The 15809-nt window shown below is 39.0% G+C and overlaps 1 protein-coding gene across 2 annotated transcripts in view; it reads right to left on the bottom strand.

Annotated features, from left to right (window-relative positions):
* SRGAP1 (SLIT-ROBO Rho GTPase activating protein 1) overlaps positions 1 to 15809 on the bottom strand; it is a 354115-nt gene that overhangs the window by 189587 nt on the left and 148719 nt on the right. For both annotated transcript variants that reach the window (XM_069080728.1, XM_069080734.1), the window contains exon 3: positions 5040 to 5202. In XM_069080728.1, the coding sequence (XP_068936829.1) occupies positions 5040 to 5202 (163 nt within the window). The remainder of the gene's footprint in view (positions 1 to 5039; positions 5203 to 15809) is intronic.

The following is a 15809-nucleotide window of genomic DNA, read 5'->3' as shown; positions in this document are numbered from 1 at the left end:
CAGATTTGACATCTGAAAAAAAAAAAGATCTTTTTTTTCCCTTTTGTATTTTGATACACACTGAAGAAGTTGGAACTAAAAAACTATCTGGTGAAAAACTCTTAACTGGTTTGTTTGGTGTTGTGAAAACTCTTACTGGTAATGGACTTTTTTGTATACTTGTTTTCAGTTTTCTTTTCAACAAAAAGTATGTAATTAAAGCTATTAGAATAACATCTCCAAACTATTAAAAAACAGATATCTGATCATTGAAAGAAAGAGTCTAATAGGCATGTTAAGTGTCTCTCCATTCATTTAGAATCTCCAAGGTCCAGCTATGTATGCAGTTAGGTCATTGACAAGCAAAGTGGCTGGGCTTTGTTATTTCAGCTTTCCACAGAAATGTTTTCACTGAATTATAAGTTCATGTCATCCTCTCTTCTTTCACATAGTGTCAGTACTAGAATTACTCATTTTTAACAGGGTCATACCATCTTTTGTAAAACTATAGTTAGAGACAGCCACCATTTTGCTCATTGGCACTTATAAAAGATCCACAATGGTAAATTCCTGGTTAAGTATCAGGAAAACATTCTTCTATGAATTAATCAGCATGTTTTCTCATGTCAGAAAATTAATATGTAACACATAGACTGTAAGCTCCTTGAGGAAAGAAACTTTTGCCTCTTTTTGGAACCCTAGCTCTTAGCACGGTGCTTGAAACTTTGTTGTTGCTGTTGTTGAACCATTTCAGTTGCATTCAACTCTCTGTGACCCCATTTAGGATTTTCTTGGTAAAGATAGTGGATTAGTTTGCTGCTTCCTTCTCTAGCTCATTTTACAGATGAGGAACAGAAGCAAAAAGGGCTAAGTGACTTAGCCGGGGTCACACAGCTGAGGCCAGATTTAAATTAAAGTCCTCCTGACTGGCACTCTATCCATTGTGCCACCTAGGTGCCTATAGTAGTAAATTAATTAATCAATCAATATTAATAAAATTAATTAAAATCAATTAATCAAATTAATTAATTAGTATTGATTGGGTTTTTTTTCTGTCTTAGCTATCACTGCCCCCCCCACTCTAATTTTTGTCTAATTTAGTACTTAAGTATAATTGGGTTGTTGTTTTTTTTTTTTTCAGATAACTGACAATGTTTGTGCCTTCTTCCTTGAGCTGGTGCCCATTTCAGTTTTTATCCCCAATTACCCCCATTTTTCTCAAGTACCTATTAGGTGTCAGGCATATAAAGACAAAAATGAAAATGGTCTCACCCAGATATTTATCTGGCCTCAGCCACTTACTAGCTGTGTGACCCTGACCAAGTCACTTAACCCTGTCTGCTTCCGTTCCTCATCTGTAAAATGAGCTAAAGAAGGAAGCAGCAAACTAATCTACTATCTTTACCAAGAAAATCCCAAATGGGGTCACAGAGAGTTGAATACAACCAAAACGGTTCAACAATAATATATTCTAATAAGCAGAGACAAAACACACACGCTTAGGTATAAAACAGGTCCAAGGAAATCTTGGGAGAATAAGGCAGTAGTAGTCCAAAATAGTCATGAAATCACGGAGATGGTGGCACTTGAGCTGAAGGTATTAATTCACCTGAGACTCAGGTGAAGAAGAGTATTCCAGTCATGGGGGACAGTCAATGAAAAAGCTCTCAGTCAGCGAGTCTCCTGCCCGAGGAACAGCAAAGTCAGTTGGGTTACACCATAGAGCTCATGAAGGAAAGGGACAGAAACACAGGAGGGGAGTTGGTTTTAAAGAGCTTTAAATGTCCAACAGGGGAGCTTATACTTGATCTGGAAATCGGGCCCAATTAAGTTTATTAAGGTGGGTAACATGGTCTTACCTGTGCTTTAGGAAAATCACTTTGCCAGTTTTAGGAAAATCACTTTGCCAGTTCTAAGGAGGACAGACTGGAGTGTGGAAGGAGACTTGACGTAGGGAGACCAATTAGGAGGCTATTATGTTTCACTTATGAAGCATCTCAAATACTTTCAGGAGATGGAAATCATAAATGCTAATCAAATAATGAATAAATATTATCTGTGGCTAGAAACTATCAAAGGGAATTCAGCTCAAATGAGAAGTGGAGTTCTCAAAAATAAAATTCTGATTATACAATTAAGAATGATCTGGATAAAGAAAAAGAAGAGGGATCTTAAGAAATCAATGTGGCTGAATAAAGAGCTTTCCGACAAGATAATTTAAACAGACATATAAGAAATAAAAAGAAACACAAGATAAGGAAGAAATAGTAGCATTCGCTTATAAGAAGAGCTAAAGAAAGGTTAAAACACAAGGTTTGTGATGAATACTAATGACCAAAATAAAAAAAGGGTAGGTTTGTTTTTTAAGCCATATTTACAATGAAAATAAAACCAAGCAAAAGACATAGCCATTGTTTCAGGAAGACAAATGACAAAGACTATCCAACTCCCATTTTGCTTCTATCTTTTTCATCAGGGAAATTTTCCAATCATAAAGGACAAAACAATATTAAAATGGAATTGGATACCAACATAGGTAAAGAGATAAAGAACACTTTCTAGTAGTTTCATGTTTCCAGCCTCAAATGAAATATACTCTAGATACTGAAAAAGCTTGGTAGATAAGATCATGAAACCATTGGTAGTTTAAAAAAATACATGAAGAAAAAAGAAATATCAGAATAATGGACAGGCAAAAGTCCTGATTTTTTTAAAAAGAAGGGGGAAAAATGTAGATTCTACAAACCACAGACTAGGCAAGTTTATTATCAATCTCCACCTAAATTGTAGAAATCGTTCTATAAAAAGTTTGTGACCACATAATTATGCCTTTTCTTCCAAAGAATCAGCATGGATTCACTAAGAATGAGTTAAATTAACTTCATTTTGGTGTTTTTTTTTTTTTGGTTAAGATTAATAAACAGGTGGCTCAGGAGAACGGTCAAGTCATATAGAATGAATCCAGAAAAGCAGAATGCCCCCAACAAAATGGAGAAACGAGAGGCAGAAGATGGTTTGTTGGATAGGTGAACAATCAATCATAGAGGTCTCTTGGAGCTTGTACGGAACTGTTCAATAGTGTTATCAATGACAGAGAAACATTCTAAAGCATAAGAGATTCCATGTAATATTTTACTCCAACAAGTTAGTCTCTAAATACACAGTGTTGCACAGCACACAAATGATAGTACAGTTTTTCCAGTAGTTAAATATGGAGATCCTTAATCCTGGGAGGTATATTAAAATTTTTGAATACATAAAGCTCAAAGAGTCAGCTAATATGATAAAAGGGCAGAATTATGAATGGTGAGCCATTCTGATATAGTAGATGCAGTGACAGACTAGAAGTTAGGAAGAAGGGGTTTGGAAGCCTACTTCTGATACTTACTTAGCTGTGTATCCCTGGTAAACTCATAGAATGTCTTTGAATCTCAGTATTTTCCATTTGTAAAACAGGGATAATTAAATCTGTAATATCTTCCTCACTGGGTTGCTAAAAGTGATAATGTGTCTAAAAGTATTTTGTAAACTTTACGTAAATTTTGGCTGTTATAATTTCAACTATATCCTTCTAACACCCAAGGGTATCAGATTCACCTGGCTGGCTGCAAACACTGCAGTAGAATATCTGAAATGTGTCCTTCTTAATCTAAAGCAGAGGTTCTTAGCCTGGGGTCCCTGGACCCCAACGGGGTAAGTGGATAGATTTCATAGAGTTCACAGAGTTGGATTGGAGGAAAAATGCATCTCCATTTCACTAATCTGCAGGGGCTGTCTTTTTGCCTCCTTTTGTAGCTCAAGTACATAGTACCAGTAACTAATACATAGTAGGTAGTCAATAAATGTTTCTTGACTTAGTGACTCATCTGTAACTGAAATTTACATGTCTTTGAATTACTTCAAAACCTTATTCTAAGAAGGGATCTACAACTTTGCCAGCCTGCCAAAGGGATCCATGAGACAAAAAGGGCTTAAGAACCCCTTTGCATCACACTCTTGATATAAAACCAGCTCAGCTGGTATGTGTAAAGTCCTTTGGAAGGCATGAAGTGCAACAATGTCATTTATCATTATTGCTAATCAGCATATCGATGAATCTCTTTAATTTCACCTCTAGGATGACTTCTTTAAAAATTTCCATAACTTAAAATAAAACTACTTATCTTCTCCCTTTTGGAGTTATCTCTAGATTCCACCTCTTTCTTTCCCTTTTGACTAGCAGCATCTTCCCCATTACAGAAAAAGACCATTAAGGTTCATCAAATTCCATTTCCAGGACAGAAGTCAAAGCTAATATGGCCACACCAAACATCACCAGGAAATTTTCCACATGGCCCATTATTAACACTCTGCTTTTGTTGTTTGAAAACTTTCAGCTATAAATGTCGTTAATATTTAGTGGAGGGTTTTTTCATTTTTCTAAGACTTCATGATTAATTAGTGAATGGTAAGTGGCCTCTGCACTGAACAACCACCATGACACTACACAGCTGGAAAAAATTCTGGGTCATGTAAACATCAAAAACACAGGCCAGCTTTGTTACTAGGCAAGAGCTGCACTCTGTATGTGGGGAGAGAGCCAACTTAGTCATTGCTCAAAATGAAAATGTCCACACAACGAAACCAGTTATGCAGTAAGAGCTTTGTAAGTCTGGCTTCCTTTCTAATTTGTATGGGAGGCACAAGCTCTTCTAGCAGAAGGGAGAAGGTATCCCGGTAGGAGACTGGGTCTTCCCTGGCATTTTTTTTTTGGCAGCTAAAGCTGTAGGTGCAGTTCTTTCTTTATTCCTCAATTTTCTTTGAACCTAAAGTTTTCTTACTCCAGTCTGAATGTTCCCAGCTGCAGAAAGTCCCTTCCATTGGGCAGGAGTTATAACCAAGAACATTCCACCAGGGCTTCTCACTTAAAATCAGATGCCTACTCCTACAAATGTTGCAAAGGAGAAAAGCACAACACTCAATGGTTTTGGACCCTATAATACTGCATGAGTCTTAACTGCACCCAACTGCTCAAAATACATGGTCAGGGGAACACAATGTGGCAGAAATGATGGTATTACCTTTTTAAACATTCTGGTAGAATCCTCACTTATCTGCATAAAGCGCATGATGACATTGTTCAGATAGATATCACTTAACGTTGCATGGTCCTTGCTTTCTCTTCTTACTTGGTTCAGGAGTAAGTACCAGCAGTTCACTGGAGATAACAGGTTCTGGTCTTTCCTAAGGATTCAAAGAAATGCAGGATTATAAACAGTAGTCAAAGTACATTCAAGCAATTATAGCAAAATAAAGTAAACCAAAGGAGCATAACAGGATGTTGTTCGTCCTCCTTCTTTTTATTTATTTATTCATTCATTTATTTATTTGTTTGTTTATTTATTGCTTTTTGGAGGGGGGAAGGTAGGGCAATTGGGGTTAAGTGACTTGCCCAAGGTCACACAGCTAGTTTTTTTTTGCATGTGGTAAGTGTCTGAGGTCGGATTTGAACTCAAGTCCTCCTGACTCCAGGGCAGGTGTTCTACTCACTTCGTCCTTCGTTCTTGAAGAGGACCAATGATTTTGGAGGATGATGTCTTGACTTACAAGTGAACTCAATTTAAGTGAGCCTCACCCTCTCCTCTAGAGTCATCAAAGTCCAGTGGCAAGACAGGTAAGGATGATGGGAGATGGCTCTGGATGCAGTAAGGAGACCTTGGTCTTTTTAAGCTAAGGTCTTTCCAGGTTTCTGTTTGTCTGAGGCAACACCCATTCTGCACCTGAATTACAAAAGGCACACCATCACCGCAATCAATCCATTCTTCTATTCAGTAGAAGGCACACAGCCAATTGATCCCCAGACTTGTAGAAAGAAAACTCAGGCCAAGAATATTTGGTCAAAACCCACACTCTTTAGAAAAGTGCCATGGGACCCCTCACATCCATAGAGCTTAGAGATATTCTTAGTTTTAAGCCTCTCATTGAAGAAAGACAATTTATGTTTATATTTGAATCGATAATCTCCTGCCTCACAGAATGAATGTGGTTTGCCACTGTTCAGAGTCTGCTAGGGAAATTCAGTCCATTGCATGTCAGAAAAGATGGCTAGGTATGGCTTCCAGTGGTATATAAATTCATGTCTTACGTATCTCCATTCCTCTCAAAGAATGTCCAGAAACGACAACATTACAGTATTATGTCTAATATCCCAACTTTCTCCACTATGCCACAGAAGCCTCTCCATCTTGGAAGTTTCCTCCATATCTGGTCTTCTCATACTGGAAGTACACTCCACTCCCATGGCACCTTCCTCTGATTGGCTTGCTCCTTCCAGAACCATCATGTTAAGGAAAATGCCCAAGCCAGCCATCACTTCATTTCTCTCCAGACTCACTGGCATGTTCTCTAAACATGCATGGCATCATACACACACCATGTGGGATATGGGTACCTTCTCCTCCCTCCCCTTTCAGTTTCCTGTTATATGTTGTTTTCCTTCTTAGAATGTAAGCTCCTGGGGCAGCTAGGTGGTGCAGTAAATTTAGAGCACCAGGCCTGGAGTCAGGAGGACCTGAATTCAAATCTGACCTCAGACACTTAACACTTACTAGCCGTGTGACCTTGGGCAAGTGTAATGGAAATGCAGATTTAAAGATCTTCCCTTCCCCTAGGCTAAAGTGCAGCAGAAGCCTGGGGAGGGAGGCTTGTTTTTCAGTAGATACTTTTTGATTGGCCAGTGGGTCAATAAGGTTGTTACATTCTCTGAGCCAGGAGAAGGCTATATAAGCCCTGATGTGTAGCTTTGTTTTGGGGCTCACTTTGAGGAGTGTTCTGTGATTTGATATGGATTCTGGGAAGCCGTTTTCCTGAGCCCCCCGGCTTTGAAAAACCCAGAATGTGGAAACCCAGATGTTGACTGGGTATGGATGTAATGGTTGGACAGTTTGGAAATCTGTCTACTTGATGTTTCTGTCTTGATAATTCTGTCTGTATGTTCTGAAGTTCGGGGTGCTGATCTTTTTCCCCTGAACTAGGTAAATGATATACATCTGACTGATTAAAGTAAGCTTGTTAACCCATTTTGAGTTGCTTTCCTTTAACAAAGCAGATCCAAGAACCTGTGGTAGCTGCAAACCCTGAGGACGCTTGGGGTGCTTGCTGCTACAGCAAGTCACTTATCCCCAATTGCCCTGGCCTCCCCCCTCCAAAAAGCAAAAACCAAACAAATTCTTAAGACCACATTGGTTTCTTAAACATTGATTTCCTATCTCCCTCAACAGGATTATTAGCTAAGCATAATTTAAATACTGAAACTTTTGAAGACTTTATTCTCTAAGAATAGTCTATTGAGCAAATAAATTATTTTGACTATTATAAATACCAAAATTAACTATAAAGTACATATAAAGATGCTATCTGCATCCAGAGAAAGAATGATAAATAGAAGAAACATACGTGTAGAAAAAATGTACACACACACATTCATCTATTTGTGTCTAATGGTAGCCTCTCTAGGGCAGTGGGGAGGGAAGAAAAAAAAGAAATTTACACAATTTTATTGTATATTTGAAAGGAATAGAAAGTTGTACGTATTAGATTTGCAGTTTAATATGCAACCTTTTTTATTGTACTATGTTATGGAAATGCTTTTCTAATTTCATATATTAAAAATAATTTTTTTTAAAAAAAGAGTTCAGGGGTGGCTAGGTGGCCCTAGAGTCAGGATGACCTGAGTTCAAATGTGGCCTTAGACACTAAACACTTACTAGCCGTGTGACCTTGGGCAAGTCGCTTACCCCAACTGCCCAGCCCTCCCCCCTCCAAAAAAGAAAAAAAAAGGGCTCAGAAAAAGAATAGTCTATTGTTAAAGTATTACTGTATCATGATACAATTTCAAAATATGAATCTTTTTCTCTTATATTGAAAAAACATTTCAAAGATCTATGAATTCATCAATAGGGATACTTTTTCCTCTAATGCCCATCACAACATCCCTATGGGTTGAGTAAAGGCAGAAAAGAGAATCTAATAAAAAGATTATGATCCATGACTGAATATTTCAAGGCTGTGTAGCCAATCTAGTGATGAGTATTATCCAAATTAGTTAAGTAGGTCCTGAGATGACAGATATACATCCCATAAAAGGGCCCCTCCTTGAAGACTTTCTATGTTGGTAGGATAAACCAGAGCTCATGTTCTACTGACATCACCTTCAAGAAGCCAGCGTTACCCCTCCTGCTATTGGTGAGGCATCAGCAAAGGATTTTTTTTAAACCACCTATAAAATCACAGAACAGTCCTAAATTTAAGGAGTAAAACCCATAAGTTCTGTTTATGACTCAAGTTTAGAAGGTAACTGCTCATGGTCATTTATGGTCCTTGAATCATAATGTAGCCAGGACAGGATGGCTGATGAAGTCAGAGCTTTCTGCCTACTCAGCTAGTGTTTACAATTTAACTTCCCAGCAAATCAAAATTCTATTTCATTGATCTAAAATATACTCTGTCAACAACATACACAATTTTCTGACATGGCCAATGTGGGAATTTGTTTTGCTTGACTCTGCATATTTGCTACAAGGGTTTTGTTTTTTTCTTTTTCTTTTCCCCCCAATGGGGGTAGGGGAGAGATGAGAGAGAAAGAAAGATAGATTTTTGTCAATTGAAAAAAAAAAACCTTAATCTAAAAAATAAAATTAATGATGCCCTGACAATGCCAACTATCCTTTATGAGAAAGCTTCAACAGGAAGGAATCATTAAAACTGAAAACTTCTAACTTTTCAAAGGTCATCAAAATAAATCTTCAAATTGACACTCTTCTCTTGTCTAACCTGCAGGCTTTGGATACATTTTGTGAAAGATAAAGGATTTTTGAGCAATTATTTATAAATACCAGTAGCTATTTCTTCATATCTTTTAAATAGAACATATAGGGATAGGCTTTAAGTTAACAAGGAAGATGCTATGTTTCTTATTAAACTCTTCCCTCACTCCTTGTTTCCTTAATAGGAACATATTTACACTGTGTAAAAACCAGCATAACATAAGGGAGATTTAGTTTTTTAAACACATTGAACTTTTTATTTTATTTAAGGTAGAGCCTTAAAACTGCAGATGTGTTATATCTGGTGACTAGTTATTCTTGAAAAAAATTTGAAACAATCATCTTGAAGTTATTAGATCCTTTTATTAGGTGTCAGCCTTTGGCAGCCTCTCTCTCTCTCTCTCTCAGTTTCTCAAACACACACACACACACACACACACACACGCATGCACAAAATTACTGGGTACTGTTGGCTGGGCAAAAGCCAGGTGGCAGGAAAGTAACCCTTGTGGTTGGAAAAAAGGACACTCCTAGAAACTTCTGGTTTTTTTGTTGTTGAAGGAATACCCAAGCTAACAGTAACCCACATTTTTTCACAGAACTTCCATGACAGCACCTTGTAGAGTGATATGCATAGAAAGTTGCATAGAGTAGATATCTAACAAGCATTCATTGAATGAGTGAGTAGAATGTTAGCTAATCAGGTGGAGAACAGAAGGAAAATTCAGTGGCATCTGTTTTTCAAACAATCCCATCTGCCCAGCTAAAAGGATAAGGTCAGATCAGAGTTGAATGGACAAATGAATGAATGATGAAAGTATGAAGGGTGGGGACAGCTCAACTCCAGTACAAAACTTCTCTTTCCAATCTGGAAATCATCCACTTGCCTATGAATGATTTAAAAGTAGAACATTCTAGCTTCCCAGAGAGAGAAAAGAACCCAAAACAAACCCCAGCAAGTTCACTCCACCTATTAGGAGAGCTTATATGCATTGCATCCATACTGTCCTTTCCATTCCCAAAGCTACCATCTTGGTCTAGATTCACTTCACGCCTTGTTATTACAACAATCTCCTCCTTTCCATTGGTCTCTCTCTCCTTCTCCCACTGCAGCCGGGGACATCTCTAGTTATCCTGATATATATGCTGCCACTGGTCCCAGATGGCTCTAGAGGAGAAGGCCAGCTGATGGCTTTGCATAGCTCTCCTTCACTTAAATCCAATTCAGTGGCAAGTAATGGTATCAGCTTCCTGATGCCATGGTCCTCTTTGGGAACAAAGGACAAATCAACAACTCTATATTATTTAATTATTGTTGTTGTTATTGTTATATTAACAGGCCCTAGTCCAAGCCTCACGTGGTCACTGTTTTGGTTCTGATGGCTCAGAGTGAGTGTAAATAGCAGTTTTTTCTGTTTTGGCCAGAAACTCTGAGAGTTTCCACTGCTCTGACAGATTCTTTTGTAAAAGCAAACTAGGACATCTTTTACCTCAATTCTTACCTAGCCTTTAACTAATGGGTGTTGCCTCAGACAAACTGAGACCTGGGAAACCTTAGTTTAAAAAGGCCAAGGTCTCCCAATGCATCCTGGGCCATCACCAATCATCCTGACTTCTGTCTGGCCACCGGACTCTGATGATTCTGGAGGAGGGAGTGAGGCTGATGACTTTGCACAGCTCTGCCTCACTTAAATCCGATTCAGGTATCACCTTCCTGATGTCATGGTCCTCTTTGGGAAGAATGTCTGGCCACCGGACTCTGATGATTCTGGAGGAGAGAGTGAGGCTGATGACTTTGCACAGCTCTGCCTCACTTAAATCCGATTCACTTGCAAGTCAGGACATCACCCACCTGACATCATTGTTCCTTTCTGAGAATAAAGGATGAACACGTCTATATCTCCCCCCCTCTTTTTTTTGCTTATTGGAGGGCAATTGGGGTTAAGTGACTTGCCCAAGGACACACGGCTAGTTTTTGTCTTAAGTGCCTGAGGCTGGATTTGAACTCAGGTCCTCCTGACTCCAGGGCCAATGCTCTACTCACTGTGCCACCTAGCCGCCCCCTCTATATCTACTTATACTTAAAAACCCATCCTCTATGCTGAAAGATATAAAACTTCCTGAGAGACAGCTTGTTTTCTATAATTTATCCCTCAATACAAAAAGTGTCAGTGACTCCCTGCTGCCTACATAATAAAGTCCTAACTCCTTATTTTAGAATTCAAACCCCCTCCTTCATAATGGCCGCTATTTCTCATTCAATTCAATAAACATATATTAAGTTCCAACTGTGTACAGAGTGCTGTTTGGTGCTTGGTGGGATATAAAATTAAAATAAAACATGACCCTTGCTATCATGGAACATATAGTCTAGAATAACTTTATTTATCACTACAAAGGATCATGGGATGATAAATCTAGAGTTGGCCAAGACCTTAAAGATCCTAATGCCTCTGCTCTTCCCAGACTGGTCAACTTATTTTTCCCTGAACATGCCTTGTAATCTCCCACCTCTACACCTTTGCTCATGCCATTTCAATTCACTGATAATATATCATTCACAAGTTAATTTCAAGTACCATGCTTGACACACAAAAAAGAACTTAATAAAATACTTTTTCATCCATTCATTCAGTCATTGAGAAGATCCTATAATATTTTTAGGTTTGATGTAATCAGAACAGTGTCACTTATAAAGAGCAGGATCTAAGGAGGTTATCTAAGATTATTTCAATTAAATGTAAACTTTTATGGATTCCACTACACTGGAAAGGCCACGTATAATCTTGGAAATCTATTGAGTCAAATCCATCAAAGAACCAACCTACCTAAGCATGGAGACTAAGTAATGGATTCTCTGTTCATGAAAACCCATGAATCAAGTAGGCACAATCTAAATTCATATTATTTCTATAGACTTTTCCTAAGCAATTTCACTTTTATTCCTGCTTTTGGTCCCCTTTTTTAAGAACTTAGAAACCATTTCTTATAGCCAATTATCAGACAGTTAGAGTTCAGAGTTAGAAAAACTCAAAGGAATTTCCAATACTTTTTGGCTTTTAAAAATATTTTAGCAAGAATCACAAGGGCTAGGAGGAGTGAGGGGAGCTTATCACCGACTCAGCCGAAACTGTTTGTACGACCAACTTAAGTGTCAGACTGAACCAATGTCTACAAAGTGCCAACCGTCCAAGATACTGTGCCAAGAGACACAAAGGAAAGTCAGACATGGCCTCTGCCCATAAGCAGCTTACTGACAATGGTAATAGTGAATGACACTGATATTCCACTTTATATGTGCAAAACATTTCACAGGCATTTATCGACTCGCTCCTCATAATAAATCTATAAGGCAGGGTAACAGTAAACCCATTTGAAATAGGCCAAAACTGACACTTTGTCCGGACAGCCTTAGTCATTTGCCATCACAGCACTGGTAAGTAGCAGAAGGATGCTGACCCAGTCCACCATCTAGGCTATCACGCTGCCTCCCTCCTACCAGTTTACAATTCAGTGGGAAAGAAATGAGAGATACTTAAGACCTAAAATAGTATAAATAACTATAATACAAAACAGGACAATAAATATAGAAGCAAGGAGTACTACCACAGCTCCTTAGTAGGAGAGCTCATCTCTGACAAGGAATGTGGGAGCAAAACTGCAGGGAAGGGCGCCGTTGGCTCTCATCTATCTCCCCTTGTAGTGTTGATCTCCTAGGGATAATCATACCCACAATACCGATATTTTTCATGGGATCATAAAATCTAAGAGACAGTCTGTCTAACTTACTCATAGCATAATCCTCAGCTAAAACATCCTCATAACATGGTCATCCATCCCATGCTCAAAGACCTCGAACAATAGACCAAATAACAGAGAGTAAAAAGCCAACAATGGAATCGGGCATCACTATTTTCACCTGGGGCTACACTTTATCTGTGCTCTCTTTTACTAGATATTTTAAAAGTTTCCTTCTATTGTAAGATAACACAGAATAAGTGAATTAGAGGCTTTTGGGCACAGAAGATGCCTATATAGATACATACACATCTACGTTACATGTTTGAATTATAGTAGCTGGCATGTCCTGAAATAAATCTACATGGCATTTCATTTGCAGGGATATGTACTACTGTTTTTTCTTTTTTTTTTGAAGGGGGAAAGGCAGGGCAATTGGGGTTGTGACTTGCCCAAGGTCACACAGCTAGTGTTAAGTGTCTGAGGCCACATTTGAACTCAGGTCCTCCCGACTCCAGGACCAGTGCTCTATTCACTGTGCCACCTAGCCATCCCTAGGATATGTACTATTTGAATTAGTCATTATAAATGCACATACAATTCTACTATATCCATACCCTGCCCTCTGTCCTGATAAAGATTTATAGTGATATAGATATATAGAACTCTCTCTCTCTCTCTCTCTCTCACACACACACACACACACACACACACACACACAGACACACACAAATTCACCCCCCTTGATACAGATTGCTATAGATCTTTATTGGATATGAGATATAGAACTATATCTTTCTCTCCATTTATATGTGTATATATATTTACACATATAAATAGACAGCAACAGAGACAGACAAAGAGAGAGACAGAGACAAACACAGAGAGAGATATAGAGTAAGACAAGAGACAGAGGCAGAGAAAGAGACAGAGAGAGACAGAGACAGGGAATTTTTACTTCTGTTAGAAATATATTACACTATAAAGAACTTGCTTCGCTGCTACAGTAAATGGTCCTTTTCTATGAAGTCCCAAAGACTGAGAACAGACCATCGCTTTTATACACCTCAACCATTCACCTCCTCAAAAATATTTTGGCTGTGGATTACGTTTCTGCTTTAACCTTTGGTATTATTTTACCTGCCCCCAACCAGCAAGTTTAAATATGACCATAAATGAGATTAAGGGGTTTTCTATTACCCCAGATAAGCTTAAATACTCTGCTCAAGTGGCATTTAGTAACTGACATCACCAGGAATTTATAAGGAATTGCAATAATGGTTCCCTCAGCATAATGCCCTATTTTCTTCATATAAATTCCAATTTTTTCCTAAAATCTATGCTTCTGCATGAATTTTATATTTTATAAATTTCTCTTAAGCTTGGCAGAAGAACCCCGAGGATAGATAGGAGTTAGATTCATGTATGAGAAAAGGAACACAGGCAGGTGGGAGATTAGTGTGAGCAAGGCATGTTGTAGGTGTAGGAGGGCCTGAGCATTACCTGGAGGATAAGTCTGCCTATCCTAATAGAAAGTATTCATTTCAAAAACTGAATACTCTTACCAGAAAAATAATTTCTTTTTTTTTTTTTTGGGGGGGGGGAGGGAGTCAAGGTAATTGGGGTTAAGTGACTTGCCCAAGGTCATACGGTTAGTAAGTGTTAAGTGTCTGAGGCCGGATTTGAACTCAGGTCCTCCTGACTCCAGGGCCAGTGCTCTATTCACTGTGCCACCTAGCAATTTCTAAATCTAGGGTCAGGATTAATAAGAGTCATATTAAAGACACACACAAACTTAAACACACACAGATTTACAGAAAGCCCCACCATGAACATGCCAGGCTCATTCTCACACCTGAAGCTTCAATCTGCCCCACCCTTCTGTCTACACAGTCCTTTCCATCAATCTACCTCGAACCTATCCTTCCAGGATCTCCACTACTCTTTTTTTTTTTTGCCTTTTTTTTTGGAGGGGGAAAGACAGGGCAATGGGGGTTAAATGACTTGCCCAAGGTCACAGGACTAGTAAGTGTTAAGTGTCTGTAATGGGAATGTAAATTTAAGATCTTCCCTGCCCCTAGGCCCTTTGATAGACTTAAGTGCACCTGGAGCCTGTGGCAAGAGGCTTGTTTTTCAGGAGATACTTTGTGATTGGGCAGTGGGTCAAGAGGGTTGTTACATTCTCTGAGCCTGGAGAAGGCTACATAAATCCTGATTTGAGGCTTTGTTTTGGGGCTCACTTTGAGAAGTGTTGTGTGATTTCACCAGACAGGATTCTGGGCAGCCATTGAGAGCCCCCTGGCTTTGAAAACCCAGATGTTGATGCTTCCCTCTCTGGTAACTGTGACTAGGTATGGATGTATGTAATGGTCAGACAGTTGGAGGCCTGTCTGCTGAACTGTTTCTCTGTCTTCTTGTAACTTCTGTCTGTATACTCTGAAGTTCAGGGTGCTGACTTTTTCCCCCTGAACTAGGTAAATGATATGTTTAATTGACTAAAGCAGATTGTTAACCCATTTTGAGTTGCTTTCCTTTAGAAAAACAAATCTAAGAACTTGTGTTGGCAGCCACCCTGGGAATGCTAGGGTGTTTGCTGCTACAGTGTCTGAGGCCGCATTTGAACTCATGCCCTCCTGACTCCAGGGCTGGTGCTCTGTTCACTGTGCCATATCTCCAATATTCTAACCTCCTCCTTCTCCACTAACCTGCTCCAATGGCCAATGCCTCATGCAATCACAGCTATCTGGAACACTAAAATGATACCTAATCAGTCAAAAGATGCCACCTGACCTCTTTTCCAGTTCTATTTTGACTCAGCTCTTGTTTTGTGTACTTTTGCTGTCTTCTTCTAGATCCTAAAGCTCCTTTAATAATCATAGTTAGCATTTAGATAGCACTTTTAAGATTTGCAAAGCATTTTACATACATTATCTCATTTGATACCTGCAACAGCCCCAGGAGCTAGGTCCTATTATTATCTCCATTTTACAGACAAGCAAAGTGAAGCTAAGAGAGGTCATGAGGCAAGCCCTGAGGCACACAGCTAAATGATGTGTGGGACGGGTCGAACTTGGGTCTTTCTGACCCCAAGTGCTGTGCTCCTATCCACTGTGCTAACTACAGGCAGGAACCATATTCTCTACCTCTTCTTATACTCCACAGTCCTAAACAGAGTGGGAGCTTGGGGAAGCCTTTCTAAATGAAGGCATGATTGAAAAAAGAAGATGCGGATGGGGCAGCTGGGTGGCACAATGGTCCAGGGGTCAAGAGGACCTGACTTCAAATGTG

Source organism: Petaurus breviceps, unplaced genomic scaffold (genome assembly GCF_028583685.1).
Source record: "Petaurus breviceps papuanus isolate PSGF00001 unplaced genomic scaffold, PetGlider_PUasm1.0 154, whole genome shotgun sequence".
Taxonomy (NCBI): domain Eukaryota; kingdom Metazoa; phylum Chordata; class Mammalia; order Diprotodontia; family Petauridae; genus Petaurus; species Petaurus breviceps.
The sequence above is the reverse complement of the archived record's forward strand: the minus strand, read 5'-3'. Positions and strand labels throughout refer to the sequence as shown.